We start from the raw sequence: 16,874 nt of genomic DNA, 5'->3' as shown, positions 1-16,874 counted from the left end.
CTTTATAACTACATCGATATATCGGGACCAGTACATCCAGTAAATCTTCTAAAGTCGATGCCTTAAAAAGGCAACATCCATCATCAAGGACCTCTATCACCCAGTTCATGCCCTCTTCTCATTGCTACCGTCAAGGTGGTGGTACAAGAGCCTGAAGATACACACCCAACTTTTCAGGAACAGTTACTGCTGCTGGGTGGTGGGGTGGAGATATGTCTCTACTATAAGACATTCCTTCCCTCTGCTAGTATGTGGGTCACCCTTGGATAAGGTGTAGCACCTGCTTTGCCCGTGGTTCAGGGTCACGTAAAGCCATGGGAGCAGATGGTGGATGGTCGTATGAGCAGCTGGTTATGCGACCACTGACGACAGGCAGACAATCTCAGAGTATTGACAATGGCTGGGGTCACCCATCTTGGAAAGACACTGCCCAGAAGAAGGCAACAGCAAACCACTTTTGTAGAAGAATTTGCCAAGTACAATCATGACCTTAGCTACGGTCATTTGACACAGCTCATGGCGAACAAACAAACTGCGGCCGCAAAACAACTTTCACGACGCACGCCAGTGATATTAAACCTGATTCTGATTCCACAAACGGGCGCCTCGGCGTTAAGCTGACCTGGATGACAGGAACAGATCGAGCAGGTGGAAGAACCTGGCCCGGTACTTGACATGGAGCACAGAGGGATCCAATAAGCTATAGAGCTTTTTGTAGAAGTCTGGGTATTCTCTACAGGAGGAAAACAGAGGCAGAATTAGCAGCACACACATGGGTGAGGCAAAGGTTACATCAGTCCCGAAGCAAATTATTGGTGAAGATGAAAGGTTTTCTGAACATGGGAGGGCCACACAAATGTATCAGATGATCTGCTATAGTGGTAACAGAGTCAGGCACTACCTGGGCAGCAAAGCTCAAGGAGAGATTTCATAGACGTGTCTCAAATCATTCAGGCTGACACAGAATTAGGAGAAGCTTCTACTGACGCCAAATACAAACAAGAGAAGATCTGCAGATGCTGGAAATCCAAGTAACACACACAAAATGCTGGAGAAGCTCAACAGGCCAGGCAGCATCTATGGAAAAATAGTACAGTTGTCATTTCAGGCCAAGACCCTTCATCAGGACGGAAGAATAAAAGATCAGTCAGAGTTAGAAGGTGGGGGGGGGTGGGGAGAGAAAGAAACACAAGGTCATAGGTGAATCCAGCTGGTGGTATCTCTTTCACCCGTCAACTTCCCAACTCTTCACTTCACTCCTCCCCCCTCAACTACCACCTTGTGTTTCTTCCTCCCCTCACTCCACCTTCTAACTCTGACTCCTCATCTTTTCTTCCCTCCAGTGCTGAAGAAGCACCTTGGCCCGAAATATTAACTACACTCTTTCCCATAGATACTGCTTGGCCTGCTGAGTTCCTTCAGCATTTTGTGTGTGTTACTGACACCCATCTATGGACTAAATATACACACACAAAACTCCTTCTCAAAAAAAAAAATCAGAGTAAGTTGCAGAGGGCTGCAAACTCTGAGCCATCTCCATTATGGGCTCTAGCCTACCCACCAGAGAGCATCTTCAAAAGGTAATGCGTCAAGAAGGAAGCATCCATCGTGAAGGACCATCACTGTTCAGGATGGACCCTCTGCTCTTTACTGCCATCAGGGAGGCAGTACAGGAATCTGACAACTCACACTCAATGTTTTAGGAACAGCTTCTTCCCAGCCACCATCAGATTTCTGAACAGACAATGAACCCGTGAATACTGCCTCACCATTTTTTTTAAATTTCTTATTGTAACTTAGTTTTTTTAAAATTATGTATTTCACTGTACTGCCACTACAAAACAAATTTCATGGCATACGTTAGTGATAAACCTGATTCTAAGTCTACAGACATAGAACAATACAGCAAAGGAACAGGCCCTTCAGCTCACAACATTGTGACGAACCAATAAATCTTTTCTGCCTACACAATGTCCATATCCTTCCACTTCCCTCACATTCCTGTACTTATCTAAAACTCTCTAATATCTTGACTCTACCACATCCCCAGACAGCACATTATACACAGTAGTGGTTGTCTGGAAAAAAAACTTACCCCTCACACCTCCTTCGAACCTATCCCCTCTCATCTTCAATGCCTGCCCGCTGGTATTGGATATTTCAACCCTGGGAAACAGATATTGTCTGTGTACTCTCTCTGTGCTTCTCACAATCTTATAAAACCTCTATCAGATCTCCCCTCAGCCACTCCAGAGAAAACAACTCTAGTTTGTCCAACCTCTCGTTGTAGCTCACGCTCTCTAATCCAGGCAGCATCCTGGTAAACCTCTCTTGCAGCCACTCCAAAACCTCGACATCTATCTATAATGGGGTGAACAGAACTGTATGAAGTACTCCATTTCAATCCTAACTTGTCTTAGAAAGCTGCAGTTTCTCAGACAATAGTTATGCATGAATACATGAGCCCGCACACACACTGCATTCTCCAAGTATACACCCGTACATGTGCACCAGGACACAGACTGCACTTTTCAAATGCGCCCACCAAGCAGCCGCACACAATGCATGGGTACACACAGGCACAGACTGCTGATGCACTGAAACCCTGCTGCACGAGTACTGACCACGTTTATCTTGATGTGTTTGCGTCTCACAACACAACTTACAGAGAATCCACACAGAGCTTTCAAGCTCTGAGACAGTGTGCAGAGAGACTCCACACTGACCACAAGCAGCACATGCAGTGAGTACACTGACAACTCCACACAGACGATGCACTTTGGAGACTTGCACTTTCTGAAAGGTCAGAATCAATATCAAGTGAAGGATTTGTTTACTAGTGGCGGGGTAGGGCTCAAAATCACTCACTCAACTTTACTTGCCCCATCTCTGAACTGTTCCAACAACCTATGGACTCACTTTCAAGGACTCTTCATTTCATGTTCTCTATTTTTATTGTTTATTTACAATATTGTTTCTTCTTTTATACTTGCAGTTTGTTGTTTTTTTCCCCACTCCGGCTGAATGCCATTGGGTGGTCTTTCATTGATTCTGTTATAGTTACTATTCTATACAGTTGTTGTGTACACCGCAGGAAAATGAATCTTAAGAGTTGTATATGAAGACATATGCGGTTGCAAGAAAAGTTTGCGAACCTTTTGCAACTACCTGGTTTTCTGCATTAATTACTCATAACATATGGTCTGATCTTCATCTAGGTCACAATAATAGACAAATGTAATCTGCCTAAACTAATAACACGCAAATAATTGTACTACTTCTTGTTAATACTGAGTACACCATTGAAATAATCACAGTCCAGGTTCAAAGAAGTATGTGAAACTCTGGGGTAAAGCCTTCTACAAAAGCTATTTGGAGTCAGGTGTTCCAATCAATGAGAGAGATTGGATATGTGGGTGGTAGAGGTCCCCTGCCCTATAAAAAAGACACACAAAGTCAGGTTACTGATAGAGCCTGCTTTTCAAGAAAGAAATGTTTATGTGCACCATGTCTCAATCAAAACTACTTTGAGGATCTTCGAAGAAGAATTGTAGAGATGCATGAAACTGGAAAAGGCTACAAAAGCATTTCTAAAGACCTGAGTGTTTAATCAGTCCACAGTAAAAGACATTAACTACATATGGAAGAAATTCAGTACTGTTGCTACCCTCCCTTGGAATGGGCGTCCTGCAAAGATCACACCAAGAGCACAACATGCAATGCAGGAGGTGAAAGAGAACCCAAGAGTAACAGCAAAAGATCTGCAGAAATCTCTAGAATTTGCTAAAGTCTCTGTTCATGTATCCACTATAAGAAAATCACTGAACAAGAATGGAGCTCATGAAAGGACACTATGGAGGAAACCACTGCTCTCCAAAAACACATTGCTGCACGTCTCAAGTGTTCAAAAGACCATCTGGATGTTCTTCAATGCTTTTGGGGCATTGTTCTGTGGACAGAGACAAGTTGAACTTTTTGGCAGAAACACATATTGCTATGTTTGGAGGAAAAAGGGCACTGCACACCAACACCAAAACCTCATCCCAACTGTGCAGGAGCACCAGGGTTCGGGGCTGCTTTGCTGCCTCAGGGACTGGGCAGCTTGCAATCACTGAGGGAGCAGAGAATCCAAAATTATATCATGACATTTTACAGAAGAATGTCAGGGTAGCAGTCCGTCACCTGAAGCTTAACAGAAGTTGAATAATGCAACAAGACAATGACCTGAAAGACAAGAGTAAATCAACAACAGAATGGTTTAAAAAGAACATTTGTGTTTTGGAATGGCCAATTCAAAGTCCTGACCTTATTCCTACAGAAATGTTGTGGAAGGGCCTAAAGCAAGCAGTTCATGTAAGGAAGCCCACCAACATCCAAGAGCTGAAGCAGTTTTGTAAGGAGGAATAGCCTAAATTTCCTCCAAACCAATGTGCAGGACTGATCAACAGTTACCGGAAACATCTGGTTGAAGTTATTGCTGTAGAAGGGTGGTTGTCTATTATTGTGACTTAGATGAAGATTAGACCACATACGAGTAATTAATGCAGAAAATCAAGTAACTGCAAAGAGTTCACAAACATTTTCTTGGAACTGTATGTATTTTGATAATAAATTTACTTTGAACTTTGAAATTCAAGTTAAGTTCAAGTTATTGTCATTCACCGTAAACCACCAAACAAAACAATGTTCCTCCAGACCAAGGCACACAACACGCATCACACACACAAACACATAAACTAATATTACCATTTAACTTACCAAATAATAATGTGCATATACAAGTTAAAAAGTAAACAGTATAACACAACTAGCGCTTCACACGTGATGAGACCTGAATGGTGGCAGGGAGTTTAGTAGTCTCACAGCCTGGGGGAAGAAGCTGTCTCTCATTCTAACAGTTCTTGTCTTAATGTTATGGTACCTCCTGCCTGATGGTAAAGGGACAGTTGGACGGGTGGTAGGGATCACTGACAATGCTAAAGGCCCTGTATACACAACACTCCTGGTAACTATCCTGGATGGGTAGAAGACAGACTCCAATATCCTCTCAGCAGTCCTTCCAACTGGACTGCGAATTAAGAACATTTCACTCTCTGCTTCAGGGAAAGACTTACAAGTTGTGTTGATGGATAAGGTAGAAAAGTCCATTCAAGGCGAGTAGGCTAATGGCTCCACCTGCAGGGACAATAACACAACAGTTACAATCTTCATAAACGGCAAAGGGCCAAGTCCGTCCTCAAATCCATTGCAGCGACACACCTTCTCGGCCAGGGAGGTGACGCCAGCCACCTGGCCACGTTGGCCTTGTCCTGTGAATGGCAGGGAGTCGATGAGTGTTGGGGGACAGAAGGACTTGCTGGGAGAAAGGCACAGTTCGCTGAAAGCGGCTGCACAAGTAGGCAGGGTGATGAAGAAGGTATTTATTTATTTAGAGATACCGTGCAGAACAGGCGCTTCCGGCCTCTCACGTCGCACCACCCAGCAACCACCCAATTTACAATGAATAACTAACCTACTAATCTAAGATTTATTGAGTGTTGCCACAAGAAAATGAATCTCAGGGTTGTATATGGTAACATATATGTACTTTGATAATAAATTTACTACGAACTTTGAATGAGGGTTGACCTTTTCCCACTGTTGTCTGTAAGAGCTTGAAGGATCTCCCCGTGACCGTGTGGTTAACTGGTTAATTGGTCATTGTAAATTGTCCCGTGATTAGGCCAGGGTTTAATTCAGAGTCTGCTGGGTGGTGCAGCTCAAAGAGCCAGAAGGGCCTCTATCACACTCTATCTCAATAAATAAATAATGTTTAATATGAGAGGCATAGATAGTTCAGTCCAATTCTGCTCCTATGTCTTATGGTCTTCTAAGGCAGGAGGATGTGGTAGAGGGATAATAAATCAGCCATGATGGAATGGCAGAGCAGACTCAATGGCTGAATGGCCTAATTCTGCTCCTATGTCTGATGGTTCTATGGACATGTGGTGGATGGTAACAGTCTTTTCATCAGGACAGAGGATTTGAAAATAGAGGGTACAGGTATACAGTACTGTGCACAAGTCTTAGGCACATATATATATATATATATAGCTATGTTGCAATATATAGTAATTTTATGTATTGTACTGTATTACTGCTACAGAAAAAAAAACTAATTCCATGACATATGTGAGTGATGATAAACCTGATTCTGATCTGGGTCTCTATTGTGGACTGAGAGTGGGAAGGGGGCAGGGAGAGGGGAATCATGGTTGGGAGAAGGGGAAGGGAGAGGGGAGAGGGTGGGAAGCACCAGAGAGACATTCTGTAACAATCGATAAACTAATTGTTTACAATCAAATGACTTTGCCTGGTGTCTCAGGGCTGGGTGTGTCTGCACCCACAACACCCCCTCCCCATCCCCGACAATCCTCCTCTGCCACCTGTCCCACACCTCTCCTATGGCACTCCAACCTCACCATTCCTGACATCCTTTGCTCCTGCTAGATTTACAAACTTACTCTCCGCTCCACTTGGACACACACGGTACTGTGCAAAGGTCGTAGGCACCACACACACACAGACAGTATGTGCCGAAGACTTTTGCACAGCACTAAGGGGAGAGGGATTTAAGAGACGTGGGGGGAGAGAAGGGGCACAAAGTCATAACACTGACAGTCAGTGTGTCTCTGCGCACTGCAGGAGCTCTGCTGAGGAACACATGGACACAGGACAGGAGTAAGAGGCCAGATTTCCTAATCACACCCTTGCGCAAATGGTCGGGGGGTGGTACAGACCACTTCTGACCCTTGAGATTTGTGAGGCAGCCACCCGCCAGAAGGCAGGAACTCTGAACCAAGGGAACAGCTGGCGATGATCACTCATAATATCCCACTGCTAGAGAACCATAGAGGCACAACTCAGCACTTCAGAGGAGCCAGCCTCCCCTCCATGGACTCAGCCTACATTTCTCACCGCTTCAGTGAGTCAGACAGCACAATCAAAGACCCCACGTATCACCTACAATCGTGTTTCTCCCCCACCTCCCGTCGGGCAGAAGGTACAAAAGCCTGAAAGCAGATACCAACCATGCTCAAGGACTGCTTCTACCCCACTGTTCTAAGACTATTCCTAGTCCGATAAGGCAGACTCGTGACCTCTAGATCTATCCTGTTGTGGTCTTGCACCTTACTGCCTGCCTGCACTTGCTGTGTAACTGTAACATTTTATTCTGCATTACTGTGGTGACATGGTCTGTATGGTGGCCACAGGCAGCCCAGGAGGCCAGGTCGTTGGGTACATTTAAAGCGGAGGCTGCTAGGCTCTTGATTAGTCAGGTGTCAAAGGTCACGGGGAGAAGGCAGGACAATGGGGTTGGGAGAGATAATGTCAGCCAATGGTGAAATGCTTGGGTGGTGAGTGAAGAGACGCCTCTACCAAATGAGGTGTAAGGTGCTCTTTCCCTCCACCGGCCTGCCGGTCACCCTTGGGCGAGGAGTAGCACCTGCTTAGCACCCACCCCCCCCCCCACCCCAACCGATCAGGGTCACATGAAGCCATGGGAACAGATGGTGGCTGATCATATGAGCAACCAGCGCATATCACAAGTCCCAGTTATGTGACCGCTGTCGCCAGCAGACAATCTTGTTAATCACTGGGGGTTACTCATCTTAAAGACACTGCCCAGAAGGCAATGGCAAACCACATCTGTAGAAAAAATTTGCCAAGAACGATCATAGTCATAGAAAGACCATAATCACTCACGCCAGACCACGCAACATGTGATGATGATAGAATGGCAGACCAGAATCGATGGGCCGAATGGTCTGATCCCACTCCTATGTCTTCTGGCTGGCGTGCAAAACATTCATCACAGTAGCTGGGTACACATAAGAGTAATACCCCAACTAATCAATCAGTCACATACCCATGTCGTAGGCAGCCGTGAGGAAATCAATCATCAGGGTTGGGTCGCTCATGTGTGGTAGAACATCCTCATGTAGAATGACCAGCACCTTCTTGTAGAGAGCGGCGGGCAGCTGTGAAAACAGGAATAATTCAGCCACGGTTACTGCGGCAAAAAAGGGTTGGTATCAGCAAGTCCGGAGGAGAATAAACAATGTTTTCAGGCCAAGATTCTTCATCAGAGCTCGGCCCAAAAGGTCGACTGTTTATTCATTTCCATTGTTACTGCCTGACCTGCTGAGCCCCTCCAGCACTTTGTGCGCGTTGCTCTGGATTTCCAGCATCTACAGAATCTTGTGTTGAAAACAAAAGCAAATGTGAGAGTTCCTAGCACTGCCAGCATCTGCTTGATTAACAAAGGGTGCCACCACAGACGCAGGCCGACACTGCCAACAGGGGAAAACCCTCGGGTGTCGCAGAGTTCAGAGGAATCACTCAGCAGTACAAACCATAAAAGGATCTGTTTCATTCAACAAAGTGCGCACTACACAAGCAGGCAGACACTGCCAATGGGGCAAACACTAACCTTTGTTCAGTTCATGGGAAGATGGAATATATTGCTTGACAGTGCTTTTTTCCCTGACGTGGACAGGTACTAATAAAGAACATCGAAGAGTGTACTTCTACAGCACAGGAACAGGCCCTGTGGCCCATAATGTTGCAGCAAACCAATCAAATGGTCAACTAAACTAATCCACTCTGCCTACACAACATCCTTATCTTTCCATCTTCCTCACATTCATATGCCTATCTAAACATCTCTTAAAAATCTCTTAATGTTTCTGCCTCTACCACCACAGCAGGCAGTACATTTCAGGCATCCACCACACTCTTGTGAGTAAAGAAACTTGCCGCTCACATCTCCGTTGAAATTTTCCCCTCTCACCTAAATGCATGCCCTCAGGCATTAAGAGATTTCAAAGCTGGGAAAAAAAATACCGCCTGTCTATTCTATCTGTGTCTCTCAATCTTATAAACTTCTATCAGAACTCCCCTCAGCCTCCGACGCTCCAGAGAAAACAACCCAAGTTTGTCCAGCCTCTCATTATAGCACACACCTCTCATCAGGCCATAAGACACGGAAGCCGAATTAGGCCATTTGGCCTAGTACGTCTGCTCCGCTATTTCATCATGACCTAACCATTTCCCTCTCAACCCCATTTTCCTGCCTTCTCCCAATAGCCTTTCACACCCTGATTAACCAAGAACCCATCAATCTCTGCCTTAAATGCACTCAGTGACTTGGCCTCCACAGCCACCTGTGGCAATGAATTCCAGAGTCACCAGCATCTGGTTGAAGAAATTCCTTATCATCTGTTCCAAATGGACATCCTCTAATCTGAGGCTGTGCCCTCTGGTCCTAGACTCCCCAACCAATGAAAACATCCTCTTCACATCCACTCTACTGAGGCCTTTTGACATTCAATAGGCAGCACCCTGATAAACTTCCTCTGTGCCCTCTCCAAAGCCTTGCTATTATTCAAAGAATAATGCACTGAATTTTGACACACTAGCTGATTAAGAAGGTTAAAGACGGTCCCCAAACTCTCATTATTAATAGGCAGTAAACCACAAATCAGATTCCCACGGCCTGATAACTCATATCATTCTTGTCTCTGACCACGTGTGAGTTCCATTATGACAACGGCCCAAATCGCAGACACCCATGGAACTAGAGCGAGACAAAATCAAGGAAGACCGTTGCTAAAGACCAATCTTGTTCACTGCACCTTCGCCTGCTCCGGACCCACCCACCGCCGCGTGCAAACGGTTAGGCAAGGGGGGAGGGGTGGGAAACACACAGACATCTTTTCCAAGTTCCACCCAGTCTAAAACAGAATGGGATGTTCCTTGGAGGCTACTTCTCTCCCTGGGGAGATTGCACACTTCTGCCAGGGAGAGTGGACCCTGCTGAGCACGACTGCCAAAACAAGGGGAAGAGTCAGTGGACCTTCATCGTGGAGTTTCTCATACGCAGTCTCTACTCCGGATCTAATTTGTAGGGCATTGAGGTATTTACAGTACATCATAAATGCAAGAGATTGTGCAGATACCGGAAATCTAGAGCAACACACACAAAATGCTGGAGGAACTCAGCAGGCCAGGCAGCTTCTATGAAGGGGAATAAACAGTGGACGTTTCATCATTAAAATTTAAGGAAACTGCCGAGGTACAACAAAACCTCTCAATTTCAAAGACCATCTGAGAGAGCCTTGACAGTAAGACTGGGCCCCTAGCAGCACTTTGCCAGGACTCTGCATATCTTCAGCAAACGTAGAGCCATAGAAAAGTACAGCACAAACAGGCCCTTTGGCCCATCTAGTCCGTGCCAAACCATTTAAACTGCCTACTCTCATCGGCCTGCACCGGGACCCCAGCCCTCCATACTCCTACCATCCATGTACCTATCCAAACTTCTCTTAAATATTGAAATTGAGCTTGCATGCACCATTTGCAGCTCGTTCCACACTCTCACCAGCCTCTGAGTGAAGAAGTTTCCCCACCATGTTCCCCTTAAACTTCTCACCTTTCACCCTTAACCCATGACCTCTGGTTGTAGTCCCACCCAACCTCAGTGGAAAAAAGCCTGCCTGCATTTACCCTGTCTACCCCTCATAATTTTGTGTGCCTTTCTCAAATCTCTTCTCAATCTTCTATGTTCCAAAGAATAAAGTCCTAACTTGTTCAATCTTTCCTTATAACTCAGGTCCTCCAGATCCAATAACATCCTTGTAAATTTTCTCTGTATCCTGTCAACTTTATTTACATCTTTCCTGTAGATAGGTGACCAAAACTGCACACAATAACTCCAAATTAGGCCTCACCAATGTCCTATACAACTTCAACATAACATCCCATCTCCTGTATGCAGTACTTTGAATTATGAAGGCCAATGTGCTAAAAGCTTTCTTTACGATCCCACCTTCCTGTGACACCATTTTCAATGAATTAAGGACCTGTATTCCCAGATTTCTTTGTTCTACCACACTCCTCAGTTCTCTACCGCTCACTGTGTAAACCTACCTTGGTTGGTCCTCCTGAAGTGCAACACCTCGTACTTGTTATCAAATAGAAACTAGACACAGGCACAGTATTCAAAGTGAATTCTAACCGGGATTCAAAATCACAAACGTGAGAAAATCTGCAGATGCTGGAAATCCTAGCAACATACTCATAATGCTGGAGGAACTCAGCAGGCCAGGCAGCATCTATAGAAAAGAGTAAACAGCTAACATTTCAGACCACGGCCCTTCATCAGGACTGGAGAACAAGGCTGAGAAGTCAAAGTTATAAGCTGAGGGGAGGGGAGGAAGAAGTACAAAGTGATAGGTGAAACCCAGAGAGGTGGGGGGTGGGGGGCTAGTGGTAAAGAGCTGGGAAGTTGATTGGTGAAAGAGATAAAGGGCTGGAGAAGTGGGAATCTGACAGGAGAGGATAGAAGACCATGGAAGAAAGGCAAGGGGGAGGAAGATGACCAAAAGGAAGTGATGGGCAGGAAAAGAGACAAGTTGAGAGAGGGGAAACAAGAATGGGGAATGGTTGGGGGGGGGCCATTAACTGAAGTTCAAGAAATTGATGTTAATGTCATCACGTTGGAGGCTACACAGGTGGAATATAAGGTATTGCTCCTCCAACCTAAGTGTGGCCTCATCGCGGCAGTAGAAGAGGCCGCGGACTGACATGTTGAATGGGAATGGGAAGTAGAATTAAAATGGTTGCCATTGGGATTCTAATTGTTTGTGTACAGAAACTAGCACAGAAGAGCAGAGATGACAGAATATAAAGCACAGAACTGTTCAGCCTGAGGCTCTACACTGTTCCGCATCTCCCCAGCACATACCCAAGTGGTGCTTCTCTCTGGTTGTTGTACGTGACAAGAGACATCCTGTTTGTCAGTTTAATTAACACACACTAATGCTTCAAAGTAAATATTCAACCGATTTTCAACAGAAACAAATTCGCTTTTTTTTAAAACAAAAAGTGAAATCTTGGGGGTTGACGGTTATGTGCCACATACCACGGGCAGATTATTCTGAAAAGTAGTAGCTCAGTAACTCTGCCCATTACATCCCACCCCATACAACCCTGCTTGTCAGCAAATTACACTGAACTTAGATTGAATTTCTCCACTGGAGATTATTTTCAGGGAAGCTAGATACACAGCGAGCTGTTAGCCTGCCCCTCTCACTGTGGTGCGAGCAATTCCTCGCTCTACTTCACTAGTGAGCGAGAGAGCCCATGGGATGTTGAAATGTCGGGATTTTGATGGACTCGAGATCATTTCTCTTTGGGAGCTTTGTTATTGCTTGCGCGTTGGGAGGTGCAGTGTTTGCTGAGGCAGGTGGGGAGGGGGAAGGTTAATGCTTTTGCTTGTGTGTGGGAAGGGGAAGGGGGGCTTTGGGGTTCTAATATTTTTCTGTCATTCATTCTTTGGGGTTTTTTTTCTTGTTTCGTGGACACCTGTGAAGAGAAGGAATTTCAGCTTGCATTCTGCATACATTCTCTGATAGTAAATAGAACCACTGAAATACAAAAGGGAGAAGGGCAGAGATGCCAAGGGGGGTGGGAATGGATCACACACACCCACCATTACGACACAGCAGATTTCAAGTGTTATAACCAATAATGTAGAAGAACAGTAATGGCAGACATCCATTTAGAGCGGAGATGAGGAGGAATCTGTTTAGCCAGAGGGTGGGGAATCTGTGGAATTCATCGCCCCAGACAGCTGTGGATGCCAAGTCACTGGGTATATTTAAAGAGGAGGTTGATAAGTTCATGATTAGTCAGGGTGCCAAGGGTTACAAGGAGAAAGCAGGAGAATGGGGATAATAATTCAGCCATGATGGAATAACGGAGCAGGATCGAGGGGCCACATGTCTTACAGTCTTATTAACTACATCAACTACTCTAGTTATCCGACCCCATCCCTCTATCTATTACCCCCATCACCTCACAGTCAACACCTTAAACCACATTTTATAATAAACATGACAAATCTTCAGATGCTGGAGGAACTCAGGTCAGGTAACATCAACGGAAATGAATGAACAGTCAACATTTTGGACTGAGAAATGGGCCTGGCTTATGCTCTTATTAACTAAAACATTTTTTTATAATGTCTGTATTTATGTACTTCAGGTGGCCGCGTGGAAATATCTTCTTCCCTCCGCTACTCTGCAGGTCACCCTCGGGCAACGTGTAGCATCAGTTTAAGCTTAACCCTCCCCCCTCAACATCACCCATCTTGTAAAGATACTGCGCACTCCTGTAGAAAAATTTGCCAAGAACAATCACAGTCATGGATAAGACCATGATCACCCACGTCATACAAGAAGGCACATAACGTTGGTAATTTATGTATTTATGCACATTTTATTCCACATCTCTATTTTGTTCTCTCATGTTACTTTTATACAATTCTTCTTTCTTTATAATTGTGGAATGTTATTTTTTGTTGCATGTCACACCCTGACCAACACACCACGGCAAATTGCTAATACAAGTAATGTATCTGGTGAATACAGTTGATCCTTGTTAACAAAACATTGACTCATTAAGTTGCTGTAGCCGGGGGAGGTAACAGTGACAAGTTCCCACTACCTGGTACGTGTCCCAAACAACCTCTGATAACCGAGCCCAGCTTCTGATCTTCACGTGTGGTTTAGCTGAGCCCCCCACAGACCTGTTTCTATCGACAGGAGAAGGAACAAAGGCGAGTTACTGAAGCCTCGAAACCAATCGCTTCAGACAGATGGGGCTCATCAGTCACGGTTGGCAGCTCATCCAGGAGAAGGAATACTGATCTCAAACCTCCACTGCCTTGTGGGCTATGTTCACTCATGGGGAAGGCTTCAGGAGTCAACCCCAAGGGAAAATCCAGAGCAGGAGTCCCTGGCTTGTGTATCTAAACAGCCAGGACACAACATTCACGGTCGATCCTGACCGACAGAGGCCTCTATTAACACAACAACTTATCAACACCTTGAACCTAATGTGTTAACCGCAAAAAAGCACAAATGACTGCCACACTAACGTTAAAAACAAAATCTCAAAGAAATTACACCTAAAGTAAATAAGTTTAGCCACTTTCTCTAAACAGACAGTTCAACATCACAAAGAAAAAAAGCTTACCTTGTACTTCAGGAACACCAACCAGACTTGCTCAAATTTTTTCTTGTGCTCCTGTTGATGAGAACATGGATATTTTTAAAGCATTGTGCACACGTTTGGGACTTGCTGAATAAACATAATGAAACAACAATGTGGGAACATTAGATGAAGGGGAAGACGCTGTTCCTGAATCACTGAGTCTGGGCCTTCAGGCTCCTGTACTTCTTCCCTGATGGTAACAATGAAAAGAGGGCATGATCTGGGTGATGCAGGTCCTTAATGATAGACGCTTTCCTCCAATTACTTTAAAATTATGCCCCCTCGTATTACAAACAAGAGAAAATCTGCAGATGCTGGTAATCCAAGCAACGTACACAAAATACTGGAGGAATTCAACAGGTCAGAACTGTACATTTTTCCACAGATGCTACCTGGCCTGCTGAGTTCCTCCAGCACTTTATGTGTTGCCCCCCTCATATTAGCCATTTCTGTGGTTGTACTAATCTAGGAATTATGACCATGGGATTTTGGGAAGGAGCCCTCCTATTAAATAGCATCCCAGGCATTATAGTAGAGTACTGCCCATATTAAACTTCATGTCAGGGATTATGGTCTGGTGCCCTTCCCACTTGTCTTGGGAAATCATCCAAGGCCTTACGGTTATGGAGAAAAAGCAGGAGAATGGGGTTGAGAAGGAACAATGCTCTGCTGGGGGAGAAGCTGACAGCGATGCAGGTGGATGCTTCCCTGGTGTCGTGGATTCTTGATTACCTGACTGGCAGACCACAGTACGTATGCTTGCAACACTGTGTGTTCGACAGAGTGATCAGCAGCACTGGGGCTCCACAGGGGACCGTCTTGTCTCCCTTTCTCTTCACCATTTACACCTCGGACTTCAACTACTGCACAGAGTCTTGTCATCTTCAGAAGTTTTCAGATGACTCTGCCATAGTTGGATGCATCAGCAAGGGAGATGAGGCTGAGTACAGGGCTACGGTAGGAAACTTTGTCACATGGTGTGACCAGAGTTATCTGCAGCTTAATATAAAAAAAGACTAAGGAGCTGGTGTAGACCTGAGGAGAGCTAAGGTACCGGTGACCCCTGTTTCCATCCAGGGGGTCAGTGTGGACATGGTGGAGGATTACAAATACCTGGGGATACGAATTGACAATAAACTGGACTGGTCAAAGGACACTGAGGCTGTCTACAAGAAGGGTCAGAGCCGCCTCTATTTCCTGAGGAGACTGAGGTCCTTTAACATCTGCCGGACGATGCTGAGGATGTTCTATGAGTCTGTGGTGGCCAGTGCTATCATGTTTGCTGTTGTGTGCTGGGGCAGCAGGCTGAGGGTAGCAGACACCAACAGAATCAACATACTCATTCGTTAAGGCCAGTGATGTTGTGGGGATGGAACTGGACTCTCTCACAGTGGTGTCTGAAAAGAGGATGCTGTCTAAGTTGCATGCCATCTTGGTCAATGTCTCCTATCCACTACATAATGTACTGGGTGGGCACAGGAGTACATTCAGCCAGCGACTCATTCCACCGAGATGCAACACAGAGCGTCATAGGAAATCATTCCTGCCTGTGGCCATCAAACTTTACAACTCCTCCCTTGGAGGGTCAGACACCCTGAGCCAATAGGCTGGTCCTGGACTTATTTCATAATTTACTGGCATAATTTACATATTACTATTTAACTATTTATGGTTTTATTACTATTTATTATTTATGGTGCAACTGTAACGAAAACCAATTTCCCCCGGGATCAATAAAGTATGACTATGTCTATAAATTTGATGGGCCAATTGGCCAATCAAATTTGATGGGCCAATTGGCCAATTTCTGCTCCTAAGTCTTACGGTCTTTGGTTCAGGGGCTGCGGTAGCACTGGGACGTCGGTTTGGAGGTTACGGTAGTGCCGGGACGTCGGTTCGGTGGTGCCGAAACCTCAGTTTGATGGTTACGGTAGTGCTGGGACCTCGGTTCGGAGGTTATGGTGGCACTGGGACCTCAGTTCGGTGGTTACGGTGGCGCTAGGACCTTGGTTCGGAGGTTATGGTGAGTACAGTCACTACCCAACAGAAATGTGGGTAGCGGATTCCCACAACTCCTAGGTTTGCGAATTGTGTCTGAAATTCCCGTAAAGGTTAAAGGTTTATTTTTTCAAACAGTACCTCGAGCTTCGCTGCTTTGTATCGCTCGTGCTGCCCTACAAATAGAAAGAATTCCGTGTTAGACAGAAGAGATTCTGCAGATGCCAGAAATCTGGAGCAACACGCACGAAATGCTGGAGAAACTCAGCAGGTCAGGCGGCATCATTAGAATTTACAGACATCAAGCACTTAGAGCACAACAGTCTGATACCCGTGTTGCAATCCACTGGTTTTTATAAATACTTTTAAAATCGATATTAGATGCATTAATGTAAAACTAATGTCGTAGTTTGATCATAACATTCTTTTTTAAAAAAAAACAAAAGTCACATATTGTGGTTTGTCCCCACTTAACTGGCAGAAAGTGGTTTCGCTGTTAGCCGTACCTTTTATTTTTCATTGGCTAAAGTGTAAGCACATTACCCACGTGATGTAATTGTGCAATCACTGATTGGTTTGTTCTTATCTAAGGAATTTTCTCTTTGCTAGATGATAAAGGTGATATTTTCAGAGCAGCCACCTTCTCTCTTTTTAACTACACCTTCTTTGCTTTCCATCATTCTGCTTCTCAGCTCTTCACTTAGCTTGCTTAGTACTTAGACGTTTGTTTGAACTTTAAAATAAGCAATTGTTAAGAATTAAAACTTGGCATTCTT

At 45.0% G+C, this 16,874-nt stretch overlaps 1 protein-coding gene across 1 annotated transcript in view; it reads right to left on the bottom strand.

Annotated features, from left to right (window-relative positions):
- Positions 1-16,874, bottom strand: part of noc4l (nucleolar complex associated 4 homolog) — a 66,792-nt gene that overhangs the window by 11,197 nt on the left and 38,721 nt on the right. The window contains exons 7-11 of the mRNA XM_072240819.1: positions 16,240-16,274; positions 14,083-14,133; positions 7,910-8,021; positions 5,115-5,175; positions 623-733 (exon numbers count right to left, since the gene is read on the bottom strand). Of these exons, the coding sequence (XP_072096920.1) occupies positions 623-733; positions 5,115-5,175; positions 7,910-8,021; positions 14,083-14,133; positions 16,240-16,274 (370 nt within the window). The remainder of the gene's footprint in view (positions 1-622; positions 734-5,114; positions 5,176-7,909; positions 8,022-14,082; positions 14,134-16,239; positions 16,275-16,874) is intronic.

This window comes from Mobula birostris, chromosome 22 (assembly GCF_030028105.1).
Source record: "Mobula birostris isolate sMobBir1 chromosome 22, sMobBir1.hap1, whole genome shotgun sequence".
NCBI lineage: Eukaryota > Metazoa > Chordata > Chondrichthyes > Myliobatiformes > Myliobatidae > Mobula > Mobula birostris.
Note: the sequence above shows the minus strand (reverse complement) of the source record. Positions and strands in the feature narration are given on the sequence as shown.